Source organism: Natator depressus, chromosome 8, assembly GCF_965152275.1.
Source record: "Natator depressus isolate rNatDep1 chromosome 8, rNatDep2.hap1, whole genome shotgun sequence".
In the NCBI taxonomy this organism is placed as follows: domain Eukaryota; kingdom Metazoa; phylum Chordata; order Testudines; family Cheloniidae; genus Natator; species Natator depressus.
The window spans coordinates 18,682,467-18,709,687 of record NC_134241.1 but is presented as its reverse complement, the minus strand read 5'-3'; the positions used below and the strand labels follow the sequence as shown (position 1 = coordinate 18,709,687).

The following is a 27,221-nucleotide window of genomic DNA, read 5'->3' as shown; positions in this document are numbered from 1 at the left end:
GTTGCTCCGTCCCCTAGGCACCCTACCATGTGGAGCCACCTCTCTGGCCAGGTTCCACAACGCCCCTACAGTCAGGTTCCCTGGGCCCTGGTGCACAATCATCCGTAGGGCTTAACCCTTTCCTGCCTGCACTGTAGCTGGAGGCAGCTGGGTTATGGCCAGTAGCAGCCTGGAGGTGTTAGCTGCCTTTCGACACTGTGCGAGCAAGAAGGGATAAGCTGCTTCCAGACACACGGGGGCGGGAGAGAAGAGATGAGCTCTGCAAAGACATGGGCCAGGTCATCCCTTTCCTCCACCCTTCCCTCCCGCACAGTGCAGAAAGGCTGCTGCTGGCCACATTCTGGTGTGAACCTTGGCAGAAATCTGGGGAGGGGGACTTGTATAGCTGGTGGCCTACATTTCCACTTCCATCTGCACCTGAAAGGATACTATCCATGCTGGCAACACAAGCTCATGTGACCTGACATTACACAAGGGTCCCTTTTGGCTTGGTGGCATTAGTTTTTTTTCTTCTGGGGAAGTATGTTCACAACAGTAGTAAGGGAAAGACCGTTGAAAAAACAAAATATTAATGGGTCGTACAGGAAGGGCAAGTAGTTCTCAAGACCATGAATCTCAAAAGCTAATACTCTGGGTGACCTCTGACATTTGAGATAAGGATCAACCACCAACCTTATCTGGGGGGAGGGAGGGAGGGACAGAAAATACGGAACAATTTGCGTAAAGAAAAAGCAGGAGGGCTTAAATACGGGACTGTCCCTTTAAAAACGGGACGTCTGGTCACTCTACTTATATGGAATGTGAAATGGGTGTGGTGGACCCCACTCCCATTTCCACTGGACACACACATTCACATCACAAAAACCACCAGCACAGCTAGAGCTTCTTGGCAGTCTTGAAGTGTTAATAGAAACCCAGGATTGAATGGGTTATGGAGACTTGAGCTACCCATAGAGGTACTGTAAATAGTGCAGAACTTCCGCATCTAGAGCTTTTACCTTGTACCTTATCTTGTACTTTTCACTAGTCCTGAATTTTACTTATATATTAAAAAGAAAAACTAGAGAAAAGTATGACTTTTTGGAAGGGTGATTTTTTTCCCCTTGTGCAAAATATCACTCTAAGGACAAAAAAGTGAGCTTGATTATGCTAGAGGGAGAAACCTTTCATCCTTGAGCTTTGGGGTTTATTTCACAATCTTGGTAACTTTCTAATCTTTGTCTAATAATATACAAATATCCAAAGAAATGGGAATGTGTTTCTTATAACTTTATGCCAATTACTGACACAGAGCCTGATCTAAAGCCCAGTGAATTCAGTGGAAAGACGCCCACTGATTTTTGTTGAGCATTAGATTAGGCCAATACTTCATCACTACTGCTGAATTCACATTAGATATTGGTATGTGGTATGGACAGTATAGGCATATTTATCATTTGCATACTATGTTTAGGAAGCATTGAGTTCTTTCTCAACAATTGAAAAAACACCTGTGCTTTGTGTAACTCATCTGTTATGTCCTGTATCAGGGTCGGCAACCTATGGCACATGTGCCAAAGACAGCACGCGAGCCCATTTTTAATGGTATGCCAGCGTGCCATTAAAAATCCGGCCCGGCCCACTCTTCTCTGCCCCCAGCCCCCTCCCGTGGGGGCAGGGGGCAAGGGGCAGAAGCTTGGTCCTGCTGGCTCCCCTGCCTCTTCCCGTAGTGTGCTGGGTTGCTGCCCCTCCTCCTCCTCTCTGTCTTCCCTGCCGGCAGATCAGCTGATGGCCCTTGCGAGGGTGGGGTCAGCGTGCTCGCAGGTCCCGGGGGAGGCAGAGAAGCAGGAGGCCTGAGCCCTGCAGCCCCGCACACCCCCCAGGCCCCAGCCCTGAGCCCTGTACCCCTCTCACACACACCCGGCCCTCTGCTTGACTCCTTCAGCCCCCCACAACCCCAGCCCTGACTCTGGCACCCCCACATATACCCAGGCCCCCCACACCCCATGCCCTGACACCTGCACCCCCCTCACAGGCCCCCAGCCCTCTGCCCTGACTCTTGCAACCCCCCACATGCCCAACCCCCCCACATCCTGACTCTTGCACCCCCACATCCCCTCCCCCACCCTGAGCACCAAACAGGAGCTCCTGTACCCACCCCCCCCACATTCCCACCTGCACCCCTCCCACCAAATGGGAGCTGCCCAGGTAAGCACTCCTGCCCCAACCCTGAGCCCCCTCCCTCATTCTAGCTCCTGGCCAGACCCTACACCCCAACCCCCAGGCTGCTCCTTCACCCCCAGTCCTGTACTCAGTGCACTTCCACCCTCAGCTCAGTGCAGAGAGAGAGGAAGAGAATGGGCCAGAACCAGAGAGAAGGTAGGTACCCACTGTATATGGGCAGGGCCGGGACCCCAGACCGGCAGCGGGCTGAGCGGGTCCAGCAGCCGGGATCCCGGCTGGCAGGAGCCGGCGGATGGAACCCCTGAGCGGCAGCGGGCTGAGCCGCTAAGTCTGGGGTCCCGGCCGCTGGCCCCGCTCAGCCTACTGCTGGCCTAGGTGAACGGAACCCCAGACCAGCAGCGGGCTGAGCAGGCCAGCAGCATAAGATCAACATTTTAATTTAATTTTAAATGAAGCTTCTTAAACAGTTTGAAAACCTTGTTTATTTTACAATACAACAATAGTTTAGTTATATAATATATAGACTTTTTTATAGGGAGAGAGATCTTCTAAAAAACATTAAAATGTATTACTGGCACGTGAAACCTTAAATTAAAGTGAATAAATGAAGACTCGGCACACCACTTCTGAAAGGTTGCCAACCCCTGTCCTATATGTTAGGTGAAGTAATGCCAAAGACTCGAAAATTCCGGTTGCATTAAGCTATTTGCCACTGTTAAACCTGTTTTATATAGAAATAGCTTAATACAACCGGAATTTTCGAGTCTTTGGCATTACTTCACCTCAGCACATCACTAAACAGTCAGAATTTATTATCTAAACTAATTCACACTGCATATGTTGTATAGAAAATAATATATTTGCTAAGCACAGCTGTATTGCAGTAAGAAGGCTCCTTGCAGTAACAAGTATGTATTTTCTAACACTCATGACTGCTTTATTTCTCCGTCCACAGAGCGATCGTCTTCTTATTAAAGGAGGCAGAATCGTCAATGATGACCAGTCGTTCTATGCTGACATTTACATGGAGGATGGTCTCATAAAGTATGTACAGGATTCCCATATTACCTTATCTACTCTTCGTTAGAGGCAGGAGTCTTTTTACCTCTTGACTGCAGGAGTTGTGGGTCTGTGGGCTATTGTATGCCAGTCCACGTTGGGTGGAGTCTGTAGTTTGCTTGCCCATCCAGTGGGACACTGAATTCCTTCCCCTTTTTCGGTGGAGCGTGTATGTGTGTGTGTGTGTGTTTGTGTGTAATCTCATGACATGTTCGCACAATAACTCCAGTGAATAGAATTCAGTTAAACTGATAGGTTATGACACAGTATCCATTGTATGCTGAGATAATATCTAACTGCGGTGGGAACAGGAATTATCTTTTAGTTTCTGTTTTGTCCAGTATCCAGCAGGATTATATGTCACATGAACGACACTTTCCCTAATTATACAAGATCCCATTTGTTAGAGCTAAAGAGGATGGATATATGCTTTTGAGAAGCTACGTCTTTAAAATTCTCAGAGATTTCAGGCAAAACTGTGGATCTCAGCTTTCCATCTGGCTTCTGGGTGTGTTATGGAGTGCAATAATGACTCCACTGTTTAAAGGCTGAAATTGTTCTAATGTGTAAAGTATATGAAATGGGACTAAATCCCAGTTTGGTGGATTGCAGGCCCTGGGATAGTTCATAGCAAGGGAACTTAAACACTTTAAAAAAAAGCATTCCTTGCCCTGTGGTACAAAGAAAATATTCAGCCTTCCCTTGATGGAAATGTATTTTTAAAACCTGCAGTAGGAAAATAATTTTTAAGAGTCATTTTTTTATGTCTGTTTTCTGCCTGAAGATAAAGGCAGCCTATTAACCACTGGTTTGGTGCCATGAAGGAGTCATAGAAAGAAGTAGTGTTTACCGAATATTCAGTACTGGTGTGCGAGAGGTGTTCTAGGCTGGCTGATGCTGAAATGCAGGGATATAGTTCTATTTTACTTCCTTTCCAGATACACCAAAGAGATTGAAAGTTCCCTGATGAGGCCAGCTAGTCTTTTATGCCCGTGGGGAGGAGAATGTTATACTTCGGGTACATTTAGGGAGGGGAATGTTATGTGGATCTAGGATATGGAGTTCCAGGATTGTAAGGATTAGAAGTGAAGGGGCGTTTTAGGTTCTAGGTACATACATAGTGGAGGGTTTTAGGTGCACAGGGTCTTAGAGGGGATTTTTAGTGAACTGGGATTTTAGCTGCCTTGCCCACAATGCAGTACTGCAGTTAGCAAAGGTGTCCTTCCTCTCCAAGAAGGACAGGGCCTAAAGGGAATGTCCCTGAGTGGGAAGGCATCTTCCCTAATTACACTGAAGCATGGTGAACACACTTGGGCTTGAAAACCACACTTGAGTTCACAAAAGCTGCAGCCAGCGGTGTCTGTGAGAGAGGCCTTTGTTTACTTTAGGGACCTTGTGATGTGAGTGGAATGGCAAAACCCTGCAAACCCAGGGCTGGCCCAGCAACTGTATCATTGCTCTTAGGAGTTCTCATTCTTTGTAAGAAGTAAGCCTCAGACTTGAGCCTTAAGGGGTGGGGTGGGGAGGTAAATATTTACTGGGGGCAGGGCTGGCATTTAGGGATTTTGAAACCATTCACCCCTTCTAGCCCTTCCCAGTCACTCATACAGTAAAGTGGTCCTGTTGAATTAACTCCTTGTGTGGTGGTTTCTGCAGAGCTTGTTCACATGGTTTAGGTTTTTGCTGTCTTCTGTGTTCAGATTGTCTCAAGTCCACTGCTGTCTTGTACTGATGTGGGGTTTTCCCTACTTTAGTAGGTTATTGGTAGAGTATGTTCTAGTCAAGTTTCATATGTGTGTGGCTCACCATCCTGATTACTGTCTCATCAGGCAAATTGGAGACAATCTAATCGTCCCTGGCGGAGTTAAAACCATAGAAGCCAATGGGAAGATGGTGATCCCTGGAGGAATCGATGTCCACACTCACTTGCAGATGCCATACAAGGGGATGACTGCTGTGGATGACTTCTTCCAGGGAACGAAAGCAGCCCTGGCTGGCGGAACCACCATGATCAGTAAGTCCATTGGGTAGTTCCTTTCATGTTAACTCCACAGAGGCTTTAAAAAGGGCCTGCCACATTCAGCATCCTATACTTGCAAAAGACTAGCTTGTTTACTGTCTTGGCTCTCTTGGTTCCTGAGAAGAGGTGTGTGTTGTGGTTGGGGTTTGGAGGTTTTGTTTTTTTGGCAGAAGAAGCTTTGGCAAGAGAGAGAATGGAAAGGGGGTATTGTTATGCAGCAAGAAGGGTGAGGGATGAATTAGGAGAAGGCAGCTGTTGGAATGGGATTTGGGGAGAAATGTGTGGGAGCTATGTGGGCATAGGGGAAAGGAGCTGGGCAGCTGGAGGAGACCCTAGCAGGAACTGAGGGAAAAGGACTGGTGTCAAAGAGGGGTAATGGGGAGCATCAGTAGATATGGGGGAGACCTAAGGAAAATAGGAAAGAATGGTTGAATAGAAGGAGAACCATAACAGGATCTAGGTGGACTAGGAGATCCTAATAGAAAACTTGCCACCTGAGCAGCTAAGATCAACAAATTGTCAGCATCCATGCCCATGCAGCCAGAAGTAGTAACCTGCTATCTAACAGAGGGAGAAACACATCTCTCGCTCTCTCTCCACGACTGAATTGACTCCTGCCATGCAATCCCACCTCTCGGCCTGTCTTGCTGACATCTTCAATTAAAAAGGGGTTTAGAATGGAAAGTGGAACCAACCCTGAACTCTAGCATTTGCTACCAGCAGATAGGGTCATCAGATTGTTTGATAGAGTTTAGCAGTAGTAATTTTTTTAATCTATTGATTGGGGAGTGTTGTGAAGATAAATTTCCTTGATCAATGGACAGAATATCCCTTTGGATATTGAAATGTGAGGCTTATTAGTGCATCAACCCTACCTTGCTCAAAAGAGGCTCACTTGAGTGCCACAGAAACACTTCTGCCCTAGATTACCAATAAACCACAGCACCTAACATATTGCACCTCAAACTCTCCTAGAGGATTGATGAAAGTACAATGCTTTGAAGAATGTGGGGTTAAATTCTGCTGTGTTACAGGTATGCAGCGCCAGTGACAGTGCATTTGTGTAGCTGAGAGCAAAATTTGGCCCATAATACACATTCTAAATGCTGAGTATTATTTTTGTTGGCCCTCATCCTGATTGCTCTTAAGTGTCACATATTAGCCATGTTAATATTTAGGTGCCCCACTGCAGGTGAAACCCCAAACCAGGTGAAACTTCCTGCTTTGAAGTTTTGTTACCATCTTGCAACTGAGCCAAGTGTTTCTAAAAGATCACCATGGTGCATGAATCTTCTGAGTGATCCCTGGCCCAGCTTGGAGCAGACATGGGTAGGGTTATCATTTCAGTCCAACAGTAGGTGAAATGAGCACTTACTCCTGTTTTCATGCTTTTTTGATTGAGGTTCACTTACATCAGGGAGGTAAATTCATTTGAACCCAGAACTCAGGTGAGGGTCATTTAAACATACTGAAATCCAAATCCACATCATGAAGTTTGCACAGCTCCAGTGCCCACAGCCAGGGACTCTGGGCAACTTAACAGAACAACTACAGACACAATATTCTTCACAATAGGGCAGCATGCCCAGATGAACTCAAGCACAGGGACAGAATGATACCCCAGTATCCCATGCAGTCCAAAGAAATAAACAGCGCTAATGAAAAAGGAATCAGAATGGTGATTCGTGCCCTCGAGGATGCTAGAGATGTGCTCTGGTTTATAACTTGGGCTTTTACTGCAGCGGTCACAGCTGTCTGTGCTTTGGATAGCTTCTTAAGATTTAAGAAAAATTTGGAAAAGTTTGGGTTTTCTTTCTGCTCTCCTTCCCAATGGAATAATGGTCTTCGTCGCAGCATCTGTTGTGTAAAATGGACTGCGGCAGCAGATTACGTCAGTGGCAATAAAAGGTGCATTAGGACTGCATCTTAGCAGGAGACTAAGTTTTAATGGGGTGGAAGTAGGGGGTGGGGATGGAGGAGGGTCCTGCTGCTTCCAGCTGATTTCTCAGCAGAAGCCTGTAAAAGCCCTTGGTGCAATGCCAAAGGCTATTAAGCCAAGGCTCAGTGCATTTCCTGTGTGGCAAATGCACTTTGGATGTGTCTGAGAAAATGATGGAGGGGGAAGTTCTGAAGAGCTGCTTGCTGTTTTCATTTCCCCTTGTGCTCTGTGGGAGCTGGGGAGAGCAGTTTGGACCCATCAGGGTGTTTTGATTTCATCTGGTTGGGATGTGGGAGGGCAGTAAGGCGCTAAGGTAGCAGAGACCTGAGGCAGATTAAGAGAAGGACCCAGTAAAGGATGCAGTGAGAAGCCAGCAGTCACTGGGTTGCTGAGCACATGAGGAACCAATGGGATGGTAGGCACATAGCGTGGAGAGGAAGAGCCCTTCTTTCACACCCTCAGTTCTGCTAGCCTCTCTTGTCCACATCCAGTTGACCATGTGATCCCTGAGCCAGAGGCCAGCCTGACAGAAGCGTATGAGAAATGGCGAGAGTGGGCCGATGGGAAGACCTGCTGTGACTACTCCCTGCATGTGGACATCACCCACTGGAACGACAGTGTCAAACAGGAAGTACAGATGCTCATCAAAGAAAAAGGTTTGTGGAGAGATGGGGGGCTTCCTGGTCTTTGCCCTTTATTCCTCAAGTCTCTTTACATTAATCTCCTTTTTCCAGGGAATGTTCCCATCACCCACAGCTCTGGTGACTCAGTTAGCACATAGACCCAGATCTGCAAAATTGTTTAAGCGCCTAGTGCTCATTGAAGTCAATGAAAATTAGCTTTGAGGATCTGGGCCATTGTGTGTGTGGCTTAGGAAAGAGCATAAAGTGTGATTAAAGAACTGATTCAGGACTCCTGGGTTCTATCCAGGCCTTTGCAACCAATTCACTCTGAGTTTAGGCAAGGCTCTGTTTCTCAGTTTTTCACATCTGTAAAATAGGGAGATAATACTTCGTGTGGGGAGGGAAGTTATGAGAGTTATTTCACTTATATTTATAAAGCACCATGAGATTCTCAGATCACAGTCCATGCATCATTACAACACATCAGTCATTGGATTTTTTGAGTAGGTCTCACAAAGGGCCTGAGACACTCACATGCTTTTGAAAATCTTGCCCTTAAATGACTTAGGCACAGAATTTCCTAACATGAAGGTACAATAACAGCATTTATGCTTATGCTAGTCAGTGAGAAAGTCAGCTGTGCATGCACCCGTCAGTCTGCTGTCTCATGCACATTCTGCACATGTCCTTCCAGACCAGTGGTTCGCTGTGGCTTTGAGCACGCTCCCTCCACCATCTTTATTAGACCTTTTTAGATCGTGCTAAAGGGGTTAAAATGAGTGGCAGGTATAGTTTTGGAGAACTGCCTTCTGCTCTCCCCTTGTTTTCTAACATCTCTTGGGATCCGGTGTAGCCGTAGATGGAGAATTAGAATGCCCTGAAAATAAACAAACAAGAAGAAAACCAGAAAACTGTCTGCTTCACGTCTAGCTACTGCCAAAGGCTCCCATTCCATTAGGTCTGTGTAATTATCACATGCCTTGTGAATGTATAAGGGGGAGAGAGCTGGAATAGAATCATTACTCTTTCTTCTTTTTCCCGCTTCTCCACCTAGGAGTTAATGCCTTCATGGTTTACATGGCCTACAAGGATTTGTACCAGATGTCAAACACAGAGGTAAGAGCTACATTACTGCTTTGTTTGTGTGCAATCATTGTTGGGTGCCTTTTATTTTGTTAGAACAGTAGCTGGAAACAAAGCAGTGTACTGAGTGATCAGAGCAGGGCAAGGATGATCATGATTCAGGTTGCTAAATTTTACAGTGCAGCTTGCAGCCACACTTGGTTTTAATCCAGAGGCATGGCCCTTGGAGTCTATTTCTATCAATCCCGAAATGCAGTGTTTCAGTTTGCTGTCAGCAGCTTGCTGGGGTGCATAGTCTTTGCAGACTGCACTTCCATTTTAAAGATGTGATGATGTGGCTGGGAGGACCTGCAGAGGTGGTAGATACAAGTTCCAAAGGTTTGGCGAAATCTTTGAGTACTTCAGTGGATGGCAGAGAGGGATTCTGAAAGGGGCAACATGGGATGTTCACACACCAAGCCTTGTTCTGACTGTGAATGAAGTCAGTGTAGTGCTGACACCAAATTCTTTCTCTCCAACTTTCTATTGTTCTTACCTGAAGGCCTGTCTAGTTTTTGGTTGAAAGATACAGCGTGGGAACTTTTTAAAGGTCAAGCACAGACCAAGTGAAAATGGTTGAGTAGAATAATGTTTCCTCTTTCACTCTGTTTCAGCTGTATGAGATATTTAGCTGCCTGGGAGATCTAGGTGCAATAGCTCAAGTTCATGCCGAAAATGGGGATATCATTGAACAGGTAAATGCTATTCTACCTATGCTGCCACTGAAAAGTGTGGTATAGACAGAAAGATTTTGATGCTGTACATTAGAGGAAAGATATTGCATTGAAGCTGTGCAGACATCTTCTGGCAGGAATGGTGTCCCTAGCCTCTGTTTGCCAGAAGCTGGGAATGGGTGACAGGGGATGGATCACTTGATGATGACCTGTTCTGTTCATTCCCTCTGGGGCACCTGGCACTGGCCACTGTCAGAAGACAGGGTACTGGGCTAGATGGACCCTTGGTCAGACCCAGTAGGGCCATTCTTATGTTATGTTCTTAATATATTATTATTATTTAATATTTTATACTGTGATGGCACCTAGCGCCAGATTTTCAGAAGTATTTAGGCATCTAAAGATGCAGAGAGATGCCTAGTTGGATTTGCATAAGTGCCTAAGCAGGTTAGGTGCCTAACTCCCATTGAAGTCAATCTCACTGGATACCTATTTGAGTGTTTAAGTTCCTAAATGCCTTCGTAAATCTGGTTCCTAGAGACCAACCAAGTCAGGGCCCCATTGTGCTAGGAACTGTACAAATACATACTAAATGACCCAAAAAGATTACTGTCTAGAATATATATGTTACTTACGGGAGACTGCCATGTCAGACACAGCTGAACATTTAGGCTTTGTTTAAAAAAAAAATCAAAAAAATCCATCCATCATTGTACTATAAAACTGAAGAACAATGAGAGTGTTTCCATGAAAATTCCCCTGGTAATAATTTTCTTAACAAATAGCCATTTCTCTGCAGTGTTGGCAGTCCAGCCCTACAAACTAACTAATCAATTTTTGTTGTTCAAATTGAATGAAATTAAACAGTGAAAAGTGAGATTTTGCATTATTCTTTCACTTAATCTGAAGCAATAACTTCTAGAATAGATGAAGTTTTTGTTTGTTTATTTTTACATGGGTTTTGTTTTGTTTTTAATTTTGGCCTGTCGATGCCCTTTTATGAAAATTTTTTGCAGCATTTCATGCTCGGAATAAAAATTCTTTTTGGTTAAACATTGGCTGGAATACTTGTTGAAATTAGTGGGCAGTATTTTTAAAACTAGCTAAAGGAATTGCTTCCTTATGCAATGTAGAGTTGCAGTCAGGGGAATTTACCAAGCTGGGTTTAAAAACATCTTACAAGCTGGGTTTAAAAAGAGGACTGGTTAATTATTTGACTGTTAAAAACTTTTGCAGCTATGTAAATTAAGGTACTGATAGGCGGGATAATGAAATCTTGTACTATGGGGAAGAGAGGGTGTTCCCCCTGTATAGAATTGCCCAATTGGCAGGGTGCATTATGGAGGGTTTTATCTTCTCTTGAAACGGTATGTGTTGGCCACTGTAGGAGGAATGGACTAATGGTTTGATACAGTACAGCAATTCCTATCTGATTGCAGTGTGATTCCTGATAAGACACCATGGCACCAGCCAATTTTGTACTTTTGTGGGGTTTTTTTACTTTTTATTCTCATGCACTTTGGAAATTGATAAAAGAAAAGGAGTATTTGTGGCACCTTAGAGACTAACTGATGTTATTCCTCCCATGCCTCCAAACGTATCTTCAGATTTAGGCCCAGGAAGCTTAGTAATATTGTAACATGAAGGTTCTCCAAATAGTGTTACCTCTGAAGTTGTGTTATCAGTGGGTACCAGCCTGTCACCCTGGTGGTGGATGATGCAGAGTCCCTCGCTTCATTTTCAGCAGCACTGGGGCTAATGCTGCAGAGAATTTATTCATTTGCTCTGTGTAATTTGATACTCTGGACTATAGTCTGCCTCCTCCTCTCATTAGAGGAAGTGAGACAGTTTCTCAGAAATGCTTTGGTACCTTTTGCTCCTGAGGAAGAAAGCCGAATGACACTGGGAAGGGAATTTGCTGGCCATGTTTCCCAGAGTCTGCTGCTTTTACATTGTATGGCTGCTTCATTGGAACCAAACATGTCTGGGAAAATGGCTTCTACCTGGGCTCTTCCTATATGGAAGCTGCTTTCCTCTCTATAGACTCCTTTGTGCTAGAGTGTTGGGTGGAGGTTGTTTGTTTTTTCCAGACATGCTGTGGCCAGCAATAGAAAAGCTAACCCCTATCAGGAAAAGATTAATATTTTCCAACTGGATGAGCTTCTCGTGTTTTATATTGACTTCTCTTGGGTTGAAGAGCAGAAATAAAAGTACACAGTACCCTGTGCATGTCACTCTTATGTGGAAACAAGACTAATTTATCTTCCTTGCTAAACCCAGGAGTCAGTAGAAGACATTTCCGTTCACTGTTAGAGAAATGGATACGCAGTGAATCAGAAATTATCCTAATGGAACAGAACAATCCATTGAGTCCAGTATGTTCACTCTAACAGCAGCCAATGCTGAAAAGCTGCAGCAAAAGGAAAAGACCCTCGCAATGTGCAAGGCCAGTTATGTTATAATATGGTGTGCAAAATACCAGAGCCATAGGGGAAGGGGGAATTTCTGTCCAATACAAGGAAGCAATCAGCTTATGGAGCTGGATTCATGGGATTTGAGGGGGTATAGAATGAGGAAAATACTGTTTTGATTTTAAATGGATGGATTGAACTATTACAGTGCCTTGTAGTTGGTGTCGTGGATACAGAGAATAGTACCTCTGTGATTTTGAAGAACCAGGGACAAATTTGCTCAATTTTACTCAGTAGCACATCCTCAGTTTTTTTTTCCCCTTTCTTTGGAGGGGGTGGATTAGGAGGAAAGTCTCTAAACTAAGCTCCGAAGTACCCTGCAGACTGCAAGAATCAATTTCTCTTCACAGATTTAAAGATCCCCAAAGTTAGTCAATGTCTGTTTTCCTACGAAAATGGAGAGATTGAAGAATCAGTGTTGACTAGGAGTTCTTGCTACTTCAGTCCCACCCTAACCGCGAAAAGCTCCAAAGCTGTGTGCAAGGTTTACTGGTGCTGTGCAGCCTTGAAAATTACTTCTGCCTTCCAAACTAATTGATACAAAATGTCACAAACTGGTGACTGATCCAGAATGGGATTAGATTAGGCTGTACAAGTGAGGATGCTGGTCAGTGATCCTGCTTCTGTTCCTAGGAGGAAGGTTAGGGGACTTTCCCCAACCCCTCTATTCCGGGTCATGATCTGTTTTCTCTTTACTATCCTAAGGTCACCCGTGTTTCGTATGAGTTTGATCCACATAAGAGAGAGGAGAGGGGGTACATAGAGCAGAGTAAGGGGGATGCACCAAGCAGTGGAAACTGAAACAGGGGGATGTGGAGTATGTTCCTTGTTGGTGGTGAAGATTGAGAAATGAAAAGAACATTGTTGAGTCATTATTTTGTCAGCTCTTTGTGTTGTGGCTGAGAAGGTAGGTGTAGGAGGCGAAAATGTGTGGTAATTATATATATGGCAATTTACCTCTTCAAGTGTTGTACAGATATTAACTGTCACTGCTGGAAGCCCATCTTCACTATTCATCTAGATGTGATTTTTTATTTTGTAGTGCCAACAGCATGCTCAGTGCTCTGAGAGACACAAAAATTAGGACAATCCGTGCCCCAAAGAGCTTAAAAGCTGAAAGACACTTACAGGATAATATTTCAAAATGCAACAGATGTGCACATTGCAGTAACAGACTCATTCATGACATGGTCAATTTTTGAGGGTGTCTGACAGATTGGAAGCCAGGTAAAGGGTATGGGGAAGCTTCTCCCAAGCTCGGTGTCCCCCATGTAACGGATTGCAAGCCCCTTGTGGGCTGATGATAACACACTGATAAGGATGTCAGATAGGATTGATCTTCCACTGAGCTGAACAATTTCTGAATGCCAAGGATCAGGCATACCATTAAGTTCATGTACATACCTGTCTGATTGTACTGTATGTGGTTGTGGTCCCTCATTATAGCAGTAAAATGTGTTGCTGATTGCGTGGGGGGGGGGGGGGGAAGGGGAGAGAAGCAACCACACATTTTAAAACATTCTCATATAGGGCCAGATTCTGCTCTCATTGACGCCACTGAACTCTATTGATGTTAATGGAGCTGCACGGGTGTGACTTAGAAGAAAATTTGGCCCAAAATGGATTTCTTTTAATTTTCTTGATCTCTTCCTCAGTAGTGCTTGGATGTTTGTGGAAATAGCAGAGGCAGAGAAAATTAGACACATGCCTTCCCCTGAATTGTATTTGTTGTTTTTCACCTGTTCTACAATTATTTCAGACCTGTTTATTCTGAATTATCACTTCCAAAGGAAGATTATTTTACTCTCAACCTATGTATTTACTTATCTTCCCCATTATATTCTCTGTGTGTCTTGGTAGTCTTGTGAACCACCTGCAGCAAATCCACAGAGATCTGCTGTGCTATTTGATAATCGAAATCCTTACGAAATGCCGAGTAAGGTGGCATTTGTTTTTTGACATAACTGGCAGATCAAATTCAGTCTCTGAACTTCCCCGTGTCTTTTAATTCTTCTAGGAACAAACCAGGATGCTGGAGATGGGAATAACTGGCCCAGAGGGCCATGTGCTGAGTAGACCAGAGGAGGTAAATGACAAAAGAAAAAAAGATAAACAGTGCACCATTCTTGTTACACTGAGGCTCTTTCCTCGCGCGTTTCAGCCATACTTAGCATACTGATGTCTAACAGTTCTATTTTATCTATACTGGCAGTTCAACCATACTCCTCATCCATTCAGGGAAGGGGCCTTTGGTGATAAACCATGTTCAATAATGATTCAGTTTCCTAGCATAGACAGGAGTCCATGGGTCTTCCTGAAATGCAGTAGCCATAGGAAATCAGTGCTGTCAGGCTGCAGTTAGTGCTACTTCTGATGCATTCACATTTGATAGGTGATTCCAGTGGTGAAAGAAGCCTGAGACCAGAGAATCAGTGCACTGAAAATGAGAGTACCTTTAAAAAAAGGGCATCATCCATTGACCTCAAAGTGCATTCATATTGTAAAGGAAAATAGTGCAGACTGTACCTCCAGCTTCTCCCTCATCTAATCTCTACTTAAGGTCTAGAATGTGTTAAAATGAAACACACAAAGCCTCTGGTGGTCGGAATGGGGGATTTCCCAATTGTGCACTGTCAAGACATTTAACTGGATTATGTCTACTCTTTTTATTTGCCCATTATTCTGAGCTCAGTCTAATTTTAGATTATTTTATAAATGTTAGATTGCAGTAGCGGTGTGCTCAGAACTGTTTTTAACTTTCTACAACACATGGAAGCAAGCGAGAGAAAATATAACTGAAATCTGCTGCAGTCACAGAGAGGAGAGGGGAGTAGATGAGAAGATTTGTACTTCAGACTTACGATCAGAAATAAAATAAATCTGCTTAAATTAATGGTATACCGACGAGGTTTATATAATGTATAGTTTGTTCACTTTGAGATGTGGGACATTAAAATGTCTCCCCAGAAAAAAGACCCAGTGTTAACTATACTGGAACAGATCCTCAGCTGGTGAAAATTGACATGGTTGCATTGACTTCAGTGGAGCCAGGCTGATGTACACCATCTGGGGATCTGGTTCTTTGTTATCAGAAGGCAAATGTTGTGGTTTTCATTGTCCAAGGCTGGTTAAGGGCTGTGGAATGTTTTGCTCCTGAAGGGTGATTGGCTGGAAATATGACTTAAAAATAGCACTGGAAGGCTCCATATTCCCTCCAGCTGGCTCCAGATCTCATTGGTTCAGCAAATACACACTCATACTTTTTTTCTATTTAATTATTATTTACTATTTGTCCTGTGGTAGGGCCTAAGAGCCCTAGCCCTGAACGATGACCCCATTGTGCTCGGCATTATACAAACACAGAACAAATTGCTGGCTCATCAAATTCAACCTGGGACCTGAAAGTCAGTTGGGGTCTTCCTGCCTCCTCCATCCTTGCCAGGCACAAAGATTCCCCAGTCAGAACATAGAGTGAATGGAAATTGGAGGGCTGCATGACGCAGTAATGAATCCCCCGGCTACAAGTAACCCCAGCACAGCTGTATAGGGTGTGCATCTCTAACGAGTGAAAACTCCCTTTTCACGTGAGATTTGGATCCCTGCAGGGAGCAGAGATGTTGAGTAATGAGCTGCCATTGTACATCATCACTTTAATTACTATAATTACACTTTAAATGGGAGGGAAAGATTGGCCACAGAATTCTAAATGCTAACGTGTCTCCCAGTTGTTTGGAGGAAGTTCTCTTCTATTCCCTGTGACCTAACTGCCACTATCAGCTGAAAATCATATTGTTGTACACTTCCTATGCTTTCTATTTCCACCCCCCAAATCCACAAAGTTTGGAAGCCCAGGCTGCGTGCTCTCCAATGTCCACGTGATCTGTGTCTCTCAGGTGCCTCTGCTGTTTCAGTGACACAGAGCCACACAGACAATCTCATCCTTTCTGTCACAGAGCTCTCTGCTGGGATTACACACCAACCACCAACGTGGTCTCCTCACCATGAGTCCAGATGGCACGTGTGGCCTGAACTCTCTCAGCATAGCCCGTCTGGTCCTTAAAGTTTGCAGCCATATTGCAGATGTGCCACCTTGGTGGCTTTTAGGAATTGAGTGGGGTGGTTAACGCTATAGAACCCTGCAAAAATCTGGAGAATGAGGGATACAGTTAGAACTGAGTAAGTCATTTAAAAAGCCCCCAATACCAATGAGTATTTGTTGTGCCGGGGTTTAACTGCATGGCTCCCCTTGACCTAAATGGGACTCATGAAGCTAAATATTCCTCTCCTCGCTGCTTTGAAGGTTTAGTTCTCAAGGTCTTTCCCTTGCTGCCTTCATCATGGGAACCAATGCTCAGAAATAGTTCGTGCATCCAGACCCACTGGGAAAGGGTTGAGTATTTGGCTGAGGTTAGCATAAGCAAATGGATGTTCAGGGCACATCTGATCTTATAGCCAGATGACATAGGAGCAGAAGTAGCACCCTTAGTATCATTTTGCAAGATGGAGGGGAAGAGGGAGTAGGTGATGAAGCTGATTTTGTACCTAGAAAATATATACACAGACCAAGTTATACTTGTTTGCAAGCACAGCTCCTCTGTGACAGGGTTTCAGGTATCTCTGCTCTTAGAGCTCCATTTAGCACGTGCAAACATGTTACATGCAGAAGTACAACCTCATGACAAGCTAGTAAGCATTTGTTAGGCTGGAAATAAAAATAGACACAAGGGTTCTCGGAACAAATATCCCTTGCCGCCTGACCCATAATACCCACTTAAAGTGCTCTAGACCCATTGTTTGTGGCTGTGGTCTGTGAAGGCATCCTACTGTTCTGGAACCATTGCTCCTAGGAATAGTTAACCAGGGGACTCCTTGGAGCTTGTTGTTGCTTGTCCTGTATCATTGCAGTTTGAAAGGTCAATCTAGAGTGCGACAAGCTGTGTGTGTGGAATGTTCACCACAATCACCAGTGGGGGGAAGAGGGTTGAAATGTAAGGGTGTCATGTCAGTGATCATTTGATACTACACTGTTGGAGTGAACTGCTCCAAAATGTCATCCCAGTGGTTTGCAATATCCAGTGGTAAGAATATTTTGTAGTGGCTGAGGTTGACCCATCTCTGCATAAGGACTTACACACACTTAGAAGTTTGTATACTGTATAATATTTTCTTCCTCACATTTTTCATTCTATGCCCCCAAGGACCATTTTACCACCCATATGAAACATTTTTGTTGAATCCAGTAACCATAAGGACAATAGCGTAATGGGTTTGTGTGCATTGCTCAGTTTTCCAGTTGTGGGAGAAATCAGGTTTGCATAAATGGGTGATTCAGCAAGAAGTGCTGTCTGCAGAAGGCAGCCTCTAGTTCCCCAGGGGAATTTGTATTATATGCTTATTGGTACCCTTGCCTTTTTAAGGTTTGGGGTTTCTTTTTCTTTTCCATAAATTTTTTTTTTAATACTGAAGCCTTAAGCCAAACTGTTGACCAAGATCTTGGAAGGCTTTTTGGAATGAAGTCGGGCTGAACGGGGGATGATGTAATTCTTTAAAGATATCCCTCATGCTGAAATACTGAAAATTCACCCTGTTACAACAGCAAACAAGATATAAAGGTCCAGGGCTGATAATCTTGGAGGCTGAAGTAGCCAATAGCAGAGTAACAGCACAAACAGACTCAGACAGGAGAAGAACTACCTGCAAAATAACCAGCTGCGAATTGCCCACACAGACAACCAAGCTTTAATATTAAAATAAATGCATGATGAAGCCTGTGGTAGCAACTCAGCCCTGTGGAGAGGGAACTGGACTGGAAGCCAGGAATCATGATCCTGCTGCTGATTTGCTCTATGACCTTGAGCAAGTCAGCTAACCTGTCTCTGCTTCTGTTTCCACTTTTGTAAAATGAGGATAATGATGCATACTCCCTACAGGAATCTCTTTCAGCTATATGGATAAGAAATACCATAATAAGTGCAAAATATTATTAAAGGCCTGCTTGAAGTACAGATGGGCTGAGAAGCTGGTGAATTTGGATGGAGAGCAGCAAAATATCTGGATCTAGATTAAACGCAAGCTGGGGTTTGTGACTCAGGGCTGGGCATCTGATTCTGTAGCACTCAGATCTATCAAGCTTTTTTTACAAGACTTCAGCCTCAGATGATCTCATTCTGATCGTCTTGTTGTTTATCATTTGCACTGTGGTAGTAGGAGCACGTTGTGGACCAGGGCCCCATTGCGTTAGGTGCGGTACAAACGCAGAACAAAAAGACAATCACTGTCCCAAAGATCTTACACTCTGAGTATGAGATAAGAGACAGACGGTGAATACAGAGTGACCAGCCAGGGAACACAAGGAAACAATGAGACAGAATTGGTCATCTTCATAGGCACTTGTCCCCATTATATGGAGACCTTGGAATTTCCTGTTGAAACCTGATGGGAGAGGGTGATCTTATGGTGAGGTTAAGAGAGAGGGCACCCGTGACCAGTGAAATGACACAGCGTGGTGGGATTCACTCAATCGTGGGGTGGTTGGTGACGACTCCTCCCTATGTGTTGTTTGCAACCTTTGTGTCGCTGCTATGTTCCAGCTGGAGGCAGAAGCCGTCTTCCGCGCCATCACCATTGCTAGCCAGACCAACTGCCCTCTGTATGTGACCAAAGTGATGAGCAAGAGTGCTGCTGATCTCATCTCGCAAGCCAGGAAGAAAGGTGAGTGGCTGCTGTCTCGGATCACCCTTCTTGCCCCGAGTGTGTGTAGCTGGAACACCTTCTGCAGAGGGCCTATGTTTGTTGCTAGCAAGGAGACATAACCCTTGAGCTAATTTAAATTGATGCCTCCTGCTTCCCCAAGTGTCACCCAGCCACTGTGAGGTTTTTCATGACTTTTGTTAAGTGGGGGTATCCTGGAGTCCTCATGCCCCTTGCGTGAAACTGGGTTTAGCAGGAAACAATTGGGGTAGAAAAAAATCGACTGCATCCCTGCTTACTTACATCCAGCCTGCCCATGGTCTTGAACTGGGCCCCTCACCATGGTCTCTGTGCACTTAGCTGGCCAGCTGCTGCTCTAGAGTGTGCATATGAGTGAGAGACCAAGTTTGACTCAGAACTTGAAATCCATCATGGGATGAATCTCTGGCTTGCGCGTTTTTCTGGCTAATATGGGGCTAGTTTGATGCAGGCCCCTCTGTACCAGGCCCATCTGGAGCTGACTCTGGTTGCATGCCAGCTGCTAGCACATCAGGGCTGGAGGGTTTGGTTTAAATACCAGAGTTTATCTCCGACCATAAAATGCTCTCTCTGCCAAGCAGAGGCGTATCGTCCATGTGCAAGTGATTTGCGTTGCTAAAAATATCCCCTGGCTGCCTTTTGATGTGCTGGCGCTTTCAGTGGGTGTCTGTATTCAGGTATCAGGCCTTTTAGATGTGTGGGGAGCCCCGTCTGGCAGGCTGGATGCTCCTGGCAGATAGAGGTGACTCCCCCACCCCACAGAGGGGTGTACACACACGTGCATTAGTTATCTCACCATTCCCTTGTTTTCATAGATTCATAGATACTAAGGTCATAAGGGACCGTTATGATCCTCTAGTCTGACCTCCTGCACAATGCAGGCCACAGAATTTCACCCACCCACTCCTGTGAAAAACCTCTCACCTATGTCTGAGATATTGAAGTCCTCAAATCGTGGTTTAAAGACTTCAAGGAGCAGAAAATCCTCCAGCAAGTGACCCGTGCCCCATGCTACAGAGGAAGGCGAAAAACCTCCAGGGCCTCTTCCAATCTGCCCTGGAGGAAAACTCCTTCCCTAGAGATGCTAAATACAATATCTGTCAAACCCATTGTCCTTCTGTCTGTCCAAGTTTGGCACCCACATCTCACCTTCCTCAGCACTGCCTTTGACAGGGAATAGAGAGAGAGACACAGACACACATACTTGAAAAGCTTGGCTCACTTGAGCCAACCCCTCACACTAGCAGGCAGATCTCCATGTGTCTGAGCTGTCTGGGGCCTTTACACAGGTCTAGAGAGGTTGGGAAGAGAAGAAAACTTTGGCTGCCCCCACTCCGGCTTGTTATCAGTGTGACGAAACTGGATCTGCGGAGTGCAGAGGTGGCCAGAATTTTGATGGTGTTTGGTAAATATTTACCTGACTGAAATGTGCAGAGAGGAAGGAGTGGGAGAGAGAGAACATGAGGCAGATGAAACTGAACAGACCCTGAGAGGTCTGACCCTTCGCCTGGTGTGTCAAGCTGCACTGTGTGTATCTGACTCAGGTTGGAAGCTTGCATTGCAAGATCTGTTCTGGACAGAGCACTCTGCTGCCATCCACTGGGATTCCTGACTCCTGTCAGGTATTTCTAGGGTGCCAATCACTCTGGTAGCTGTGTGGCTGTTGTTCTTGGGGCTAGATATGAAGGCAACAGGCACAAAGGGTATGCATCCAGCTAACAGGATTCCTACACTTATGCTGTTGGTCGCTGAGTGGCGCCAGTGTGTTCAGTACAAATGAAGGGAAAATGCGGCCTCTGTACCAAAGAGCTGAAGATACGCAGACAATGTTGGGACTCAATAAACCTGAGTAGCGTGATTTCTGCTGTCTCAGTGGGTGTTCCCGGCATCGCCCGTCCCCAAAGTTCTTTCCTTTCCCATCACTGACCCCACAGGGGTTTCACCCCAGCAACTTGAGACCCCAGGTCCTTGAGTGGCAGGACCAGGATCATGCCTGGCACCCGTGCCACAGGCAAAGACTAGATACTGCTTGCTCTCCCTGCCCCCGTACATTCCCACTTGGGGTCACACCCAGTCTGATCCACGCAGGCCAATATCCTAAATCAAAACAGATGAACCAAGTGATCTGTCCATTAAAGGTCCAATTTCATAATCCTCTTCTCTACAGGGAATGTGGTGTTTGGTGAGCCTATCACAGCCAGTCTTGGCACAGATGGGACACACTATTGGAGCAAGAATTGGGCCAAGGCTGCTGCATTTGTGACTTCTCCACCTTTGAGTCCAGACCCAACAACCCCCGACTACATCAACTCCTTACTGGCCAGGTGGGTGATTTGCAGTGGGAGAAAACCTCTCCCTTTTCCCCACAAGAATTGCACTGAAGAAATTGCTGGGGCTGTGCCAGTGAAGTTCCATCCCAGGAACCTGAGACTGCTGTGGGTCTGGGGTTGTTTAGGGGGACCTTGACTCTGAATGGGCCAGTGACTGACGGGGCTGTGGACTCAGCAGCGAGGCACAGCAGGAAGAGTGGAAGCACTGGACTATTTGTTGAGTTGTAAGTTGCAAAACTGGGGTTGATATTCAAAATGCCCCAAAGTTCTGGGGTATCTGGATCCAGGGGATTAACAGTTCTAAAAGTAAAAGGGAGAGGCTTTGTAGGATGCAGAATGAACTGCTGGATTCTCCAACTCCTGTTCTGCCATGTTTAAAATACTGAGCAAATAATAACAATCCGAGTCCCCTTGTTTTTACATGGGCCCCGTTGAAAAGAACGCTTTACATGAAGGATGGTGCCAAAATTATCAACTTGGAGTGACTGCTGCTGCTACAACACACAGTGCACACAGACACTGGTCATTTGCTACCCAGATCTGTCCATCATGTAGGAAGTTAAAGGCTTTACCCCAGTGTTTGTATATTTAACTATATACATGGTGGCTGGTCCTTGTTAGTCAGTGGAGGATATTTACCATTCAAAGCAATAGTATTGATTCCTGTGTTAACTGAAGAAAAACCTTGGACTGGATAAGCAGGGCTGCAGAGCAGGAATGAGGTGTGTAGATAGAGTTGTGTGTTGGCACAAAACTGGGTTAACAGGAGACTGCAGGCCAGGATTGAGTTGCATTGCTAGCATTGTATGGAGGGGCATGTCTGAAATAATGGGGTGCTGCTGCAGTTCAGGAGTGGAAGTGATGCCTGGGCAGCTCCAAGACTGGGTTAGCAGCATGTGCCCAAGGTCAGCACGGAATGGTGCACGGAAGGTGCACTGGCAGAGCTGCGTTGAGGTCCCAGAAATGAAATAGCTGCAGATCAAGATTTAAGGTGCATTTGCTGAGTGGGTTGTGGAAAAGTGTGCAGAGCCCATTGTACAGACTTATCAACCGCTCCCTTCACAAGAGCACTGCATTTACCTGCCTCTGACCAAAAGGAGAACTGTATGAAGAGCCTTGGGACCCACATGTGCCTGTCCCAAACTGCACTGATTTCCTCTGTGTGCAGCCCCTTATATTCTTCTGTAGGATTCTTCAACCAGAGATGAAAGGAATCTCCACTCCCATCCCAGCTGGGCTCTTTGGCTTGTTTTCTTGTCCTGGTACAAAGCTGGTGGCAATTAGGAAGCATGTTTTGTCGTCTGGTTGGGTTTCTGTGTGGGCAGTAGGTCAGACATATGGCAGAAATTGTGAAGGGGAGATAGAGATTATCAGTGGATTAGAACTGAGGTTCCTAGGCCCAGACCAAGGGCACAAGGCTCAGCGTATTTGTGTCTCTGTGCTTTTCAGATTCACGGCCAGTCCATCTGGAAACCCAGCAATCCCTGTACTTTTCCTCCTTATCATTAGACATGGCTTTGAGGATTGTTTCCTTCCACCTCGTCCCCCACCCCACTAGGATGACTTCATTATTATCCTGCATCCTCTCCACTCCCTGAATACCCAGCAGACAGGAAGTTTCCAGAGAACTATATGCAGTTGCTGGTTCGGTCACTAGAGGTGCTTGCTGCTGCCCTCTGGTGTCTTTACACACAAATATACCAGACTAGAGCACGCAGCTCATTCCCTGCAAGCTCTTTGGGGGTGCTTTTTAAACAGGCTTAGGGACATGGAATCTAATAATAATGAAGCTTCTCTGAACAGCTGAGATGAAATGGGCTTGAAGCAAGCCTCCTGGCTTGGTTACTTTTGCTGGAGATGTCACATGTGCAGCGATACGGCACATTTACAAGAATGGAGGTAATCTTGGCACGTCCAAGAGGAGGGCACTTTTGTGCCTGCTGCCCGAGACTCCAGAGACAAGGGGGTAGGGCCTAGGATGAGGCTGTTTTCGGCAGGCAGTCAGACTTGACTCTTCCAGTGAGATCTCTGCCCCAGTATGGTGCTGATGATCCACTAAGGGGGTGAGCATCTTTCAGGGTTGGCTCTTTTAGATGTACCATAAAACTAAGCTCCTGGCCACTTGTGGATATTAAGGATCCCATGGCACTTTCCCCATGGGCTGGGCTACTAACCTCAGTGTCCTGGCCACATTTCGGTTTAATTGCAATGTCTGAGCTCAGTTTTCCATCCTGTCTGTTACAAGCCACCCAGTGTGGCTTCCACCCTCTGCAGCGGGTGTGCTCGGGCCAAAAGACTGCACTGCACCAAAGGCTGGTCCATTGAGTGGCTTTGGCTGTGGCTACATAGGAAGATGCAGGGATGTCCCCAAAGTAGAAAGGCCATAGATACAGGACTTGGGGAAAGGAAACAGACAAAATCAGGGTCTTCCCATGCATAGAGGTCACCCCTGACCCTCTTCTCCATTTACACTGGAGCACATCGTGCCTGAGGCCAACAAAACGTCTTACATTAACCCTTTTGTCCCCACTCGACCAGTGGCGACCTGCAGCTTTCGGGGAGTGCTCACTGCACATTCAGCACCGCACAGAAAGCAATTGGGAAGGACAACTTCACAGCAATCCCAGAAGGGACCAATGGCATCGAGGAGCGGATGTCCGTCATCTGGGACAAGGCAGTGGTAAGAAATGGATTGGGGTCAGGGGAGGGTAACTCATCCAGGCCCCCCAGAGGAGGGGGGCATGGTTCTGAGCATGGTGACATCTTTCTCAATGGCAGGTTTACATAAGCCAAGGAGGCAGGAATGAGAGAGGGAATTGTGGGGGGAGTGGAGCACATTCATAGACTTTACGATCAGAAGGGACCATTATGATCGTCTAGTCTGACTTCCTGCACAACGCAGGCCACAGTATCTCTCCCACCCACTCCTGTAACAAACCCCTAACCTATGTCTGAGCTATTGAAGTCCTCAAATCATGGCTTAAAGACTTCAAGGTGCAGAGAATCCTCCAGCAAGTGACCCGGGCCCCACGCTGCAGAGGAAGGCAGAAAACCCCCAGGGCCTCTGCCAATCTGCCCTGGAGGAAAATTCCTTCCTGACCCCAAATATAGCAATCCGCTAAACCCTGAGCATGTGGGCAAGACTTACCAGCCAGACACCCATGAAAGAATTCTCTGTAGTAACTCAGATCCCACCCCATCTAACATCCCATCACAGTCCATTGGGCATATTTACTGCTAGTAGTCAAAGATCAATTAATTGCCAAAATTAGGCTATCCCATCATACCATCCCCTCCATAAACTTATCAAGCTTAGTCTTGAAGCCAGATATGTCTTTTGCCCCCACTGCACCCTATTCAGGGTGAGGAGTCAGGACCTGTGAACCATGCAGCGGTGCTGAGAGGTAGTGTGATGTAATGGATAGAGCACTGGACTGGGATCAAGGAGAGCTGGGTTCTACTCCTGTCTTGGTCAGTGGACTGCTGGCTGACTTTGGGCACGACAGTGCACCTCAGTTTCCCCATCTGTAAAATGGAGATAATGCTACTGACCTCCTTTGTAAAGGGCTTTGAGAGTGTCTGATAAAAAGCTCTGTATAAGAGCTGGGTATTACTGTTACCTGTGTAAGGGAAATGTACCCAAGGCTTGCTAGACTCCAGGTTTCACCTAGCTTGTTTGTTCCCCTTATATCAGTTTTCAAAAGCCAGGTAATTTTTAATGCAGGGATATTCCTTTCTAAACAAATTCCAATGAGTGGGTTTTCCCCTTCGGCTTCAGTGGCTGACCTTTAGTTGATCCTACCAGCTTTAAAGGGAGGTGGACATTTTAGTCTGGACTTGTTACATTTCTGTTCTCACAGTTCACACAAGGGGCATACTGTTTCCCTGGATACCATCCTCCCTCCCCATGATCCTACTGAACTGTGGAGCTATGAATGCAATTAGATTGAGGACCCACCCATTTTATATCTGAACAGGCCACGGGGAAGATGGACGAAAACCAGTTCGTGGCAGTGACGAGCACCAATGCTGCCAAGATCTTCAACATGTATCCACGGAAAGGGAGAATAGCGGTGGGGTCGGACAGTGACCTGGTCATATGGGATCCTGATGCAGTGAAGATTGTCTCAGCCAAAAGCCACCAGTCGGTAAGTCAGCTGCTGGCCTGGGGAGTGTTGGGAGGTGGTTGGCGTAACTGGCCAGCATGATAAGGTTATCTGCTCTGTTACTGCCAGGTAGGAGACTTGGATGTAAGAAAGTAACTCAGTCCTGGATTGCAGAGTTAGACCACTCAGCCTCTGGCTCTAGGAGATGGGCATGCTTCTCCTGAATGCTGAGTGGCAGCACCTCTTGCTCTTTTAGTTCTGAGCCTGAATACAGCATCGAACCCCACTCTGTCCTGACCTGCAACTCCCCTAGTTAGTATTCCAGGCCTGGGCTCACCACAGGCCTCTACTGGTGCACCTCTATGCTCACCTGAATAGCAGGGGAAGATGCCAGTTTGGAGCTCTAGTCCTTAGCCACAGTCCTTGTTCACACCCCTGGCTATTCCAGTCTCTGGCCGTACACAGTGTGAGTATTGGTTAGTGACAGAGTCTGGACATCATCTCAATTGGCCAGGCTCTGGTGCAGAATGCCTGGGTTCATGCTCCTGTTGCCCTTCCCCATGTGCTTCAGGCAGCTGAATACAACATCTTTGAAGGAATGGAGTTGCGTGGGGCTCCGCTGGTTGTCATATGCCAGGGGAAGATCATGCTGGAGGATGGCAACCTTCATGTGACACAGGGAGCTGGGCGCTTCATTCCCTGCAGTCCTTTTGCAGACTATGTCTACAAGCGCATTAAAGCCAGGAGGAAGGTAAGGCGTTGAGGAGACCCGGCTAGGAGAATGAGTCCCGTAGGTGTGGGAAAACACTGCAACTTCCTTAGGGGCATAGTGCGTGCTCGTGCTGTACTCCCATTGCTGTAATGGTACCGCCAGCGAGGCTGCATGCCTGAGTCGCCCTCTTCCCCAGTAGTGGACTCTCCTGCTTTGGTCACTGTGCCCCTTGAGTGCTGCCCGGTTAGTGTATTTCAGACCAGAAATCAATGGGGGAGGAGCTGGGCCCTGGTGCCTCATCGAAGGGTGTAGACCTGCATGTTTGGTATATGCAACCAGCAGAGGTAGCATGTTGGGCTGTTTGCACAGCAGCTCCTAAGTTGCTGTACATGGTGGGAAGGCCAGTCTGGAGGGAACTGAAGAAATTGAAGGCTACGAGGCTGGGGAGTGGGCAAACACCTTTCTCCCCATCAAGGGGGGCAGTAATCCACAGTGAAGGATTCGCCTGTTGCGCTGGACCTAGGGCTCTTTTACAGGTGGGAACTGAGGCATGGAGAGGCTAAGGGATTTGCCCAAGGTCACACAGGAAGTGTGAGGGAGCAGGAATGTGGGCATCTGTGCTGGGGAGGTCTGGTGCATGGCAAGCCCTGTGAGGTGGGGCAGAGCATTGCAGACCTCAGCAGTAGGCATGGTGGCCTTGAATCAGATGAGGGCTGTGGAAGATCGAGGGGCTTCCTGTGCTGTTCAGGGAATCCCGGTTTCTCAGTGCCAGTGCTCTCAGTAACTAAGAGAAGCAGCGTCATTGCTTCCCCTGCCCTCTCTCTCACAACAGATGGCCGAGATGCACGCCGTGCCCAGAGGCATGTATGATGGGCCCGTGTTCGATTTGACAGCCACGCCTAAAGGCGGAACCCCTGCAGGCTCCACCAGGGGATCCCCCACCCGGCAGACGCCTCCCGTCAGGAATCTCCATCAGTCTGGATTCAGCCTGTCAGGTGAGTGTGAGCCGCCTCTGCACAGCAAAGTGCTGCGTACTCATGGACTGAAGAACCCAGTGACACCAGATCCCAGAGGGCTGGGCACAGGGTGGGACTGGGGTTAGATTTCATACAAACAGTTGTGGTGATGACTTGGGGAGAGCTGCCCCTGCCAGTCTGTGGGGCTTGCTGCACAGCCTCTAGATGGGGGATGGCTGGAGCTTGCCCGAGCCCCTTAAAAGGGGATTAAATGCCAAAGACCTGCTACTGCCTCCTAGTCCCTCACTCCTGACAGC

At 46.4% G+C, this 27,221-nt stretch overlaps 1 protein-coding gene across 2 annotated transcripts in view; it reads left to right on the top strand.

Annotated features, from left to right (window-relative positions):
* The window catches only part of DPYSL3 (dihydropyrimidinase like 3), a 71,303-nt gene that overhangs the window by 43,366 nt on the left and 716 nt on the right, over positions 1–27,221 (top strand). For both annotated transcript variants that reach the window (XM_074960533.1, XM_074960534.1), the window contains exons 2-13: positions 3,119–3,207; positions 5,052–5,236; positions 7,673–7,837; positions 8,859–8,920; positions 9,541–9,621; positions 14,089–14,157; positions 18,662–18,782; positions 20,968–21,124; positions 23,669–23,810; positions 25,108–25,278; positions 25,808–25,987; positions 26,781–26,943. In XM_074960533.1, the coding sequence (XP_074816634.1) occupies positions 3,119–3,207; positions 5,052–5,236; positions 7,673–7,837; positions 8,859–8,920; positions 9,541–9,621; positions 14,089–14,157; positions 18,662–18,782; positions 20,968–21,124; positions 23,669–23,810; positions 25,108–25,278; positions 25,808–25,987; positions 26,781–26,943 (1,585 nt within the window). The remainder of the gene's footprint in view (positions 1–3,118; positions 3,208–5,051; positions 5,237–7,672; positions 7,838–8,858; positions 8,921–9,540; positions 9,622–14,088; positions 14,158–18,661; positions 18,783–20,967; positions 21,125–23,668; positions 23,811–25,107; positions 25,279–25,807; positions 25,988–26,780; positions 26,944–27,221) is intronic.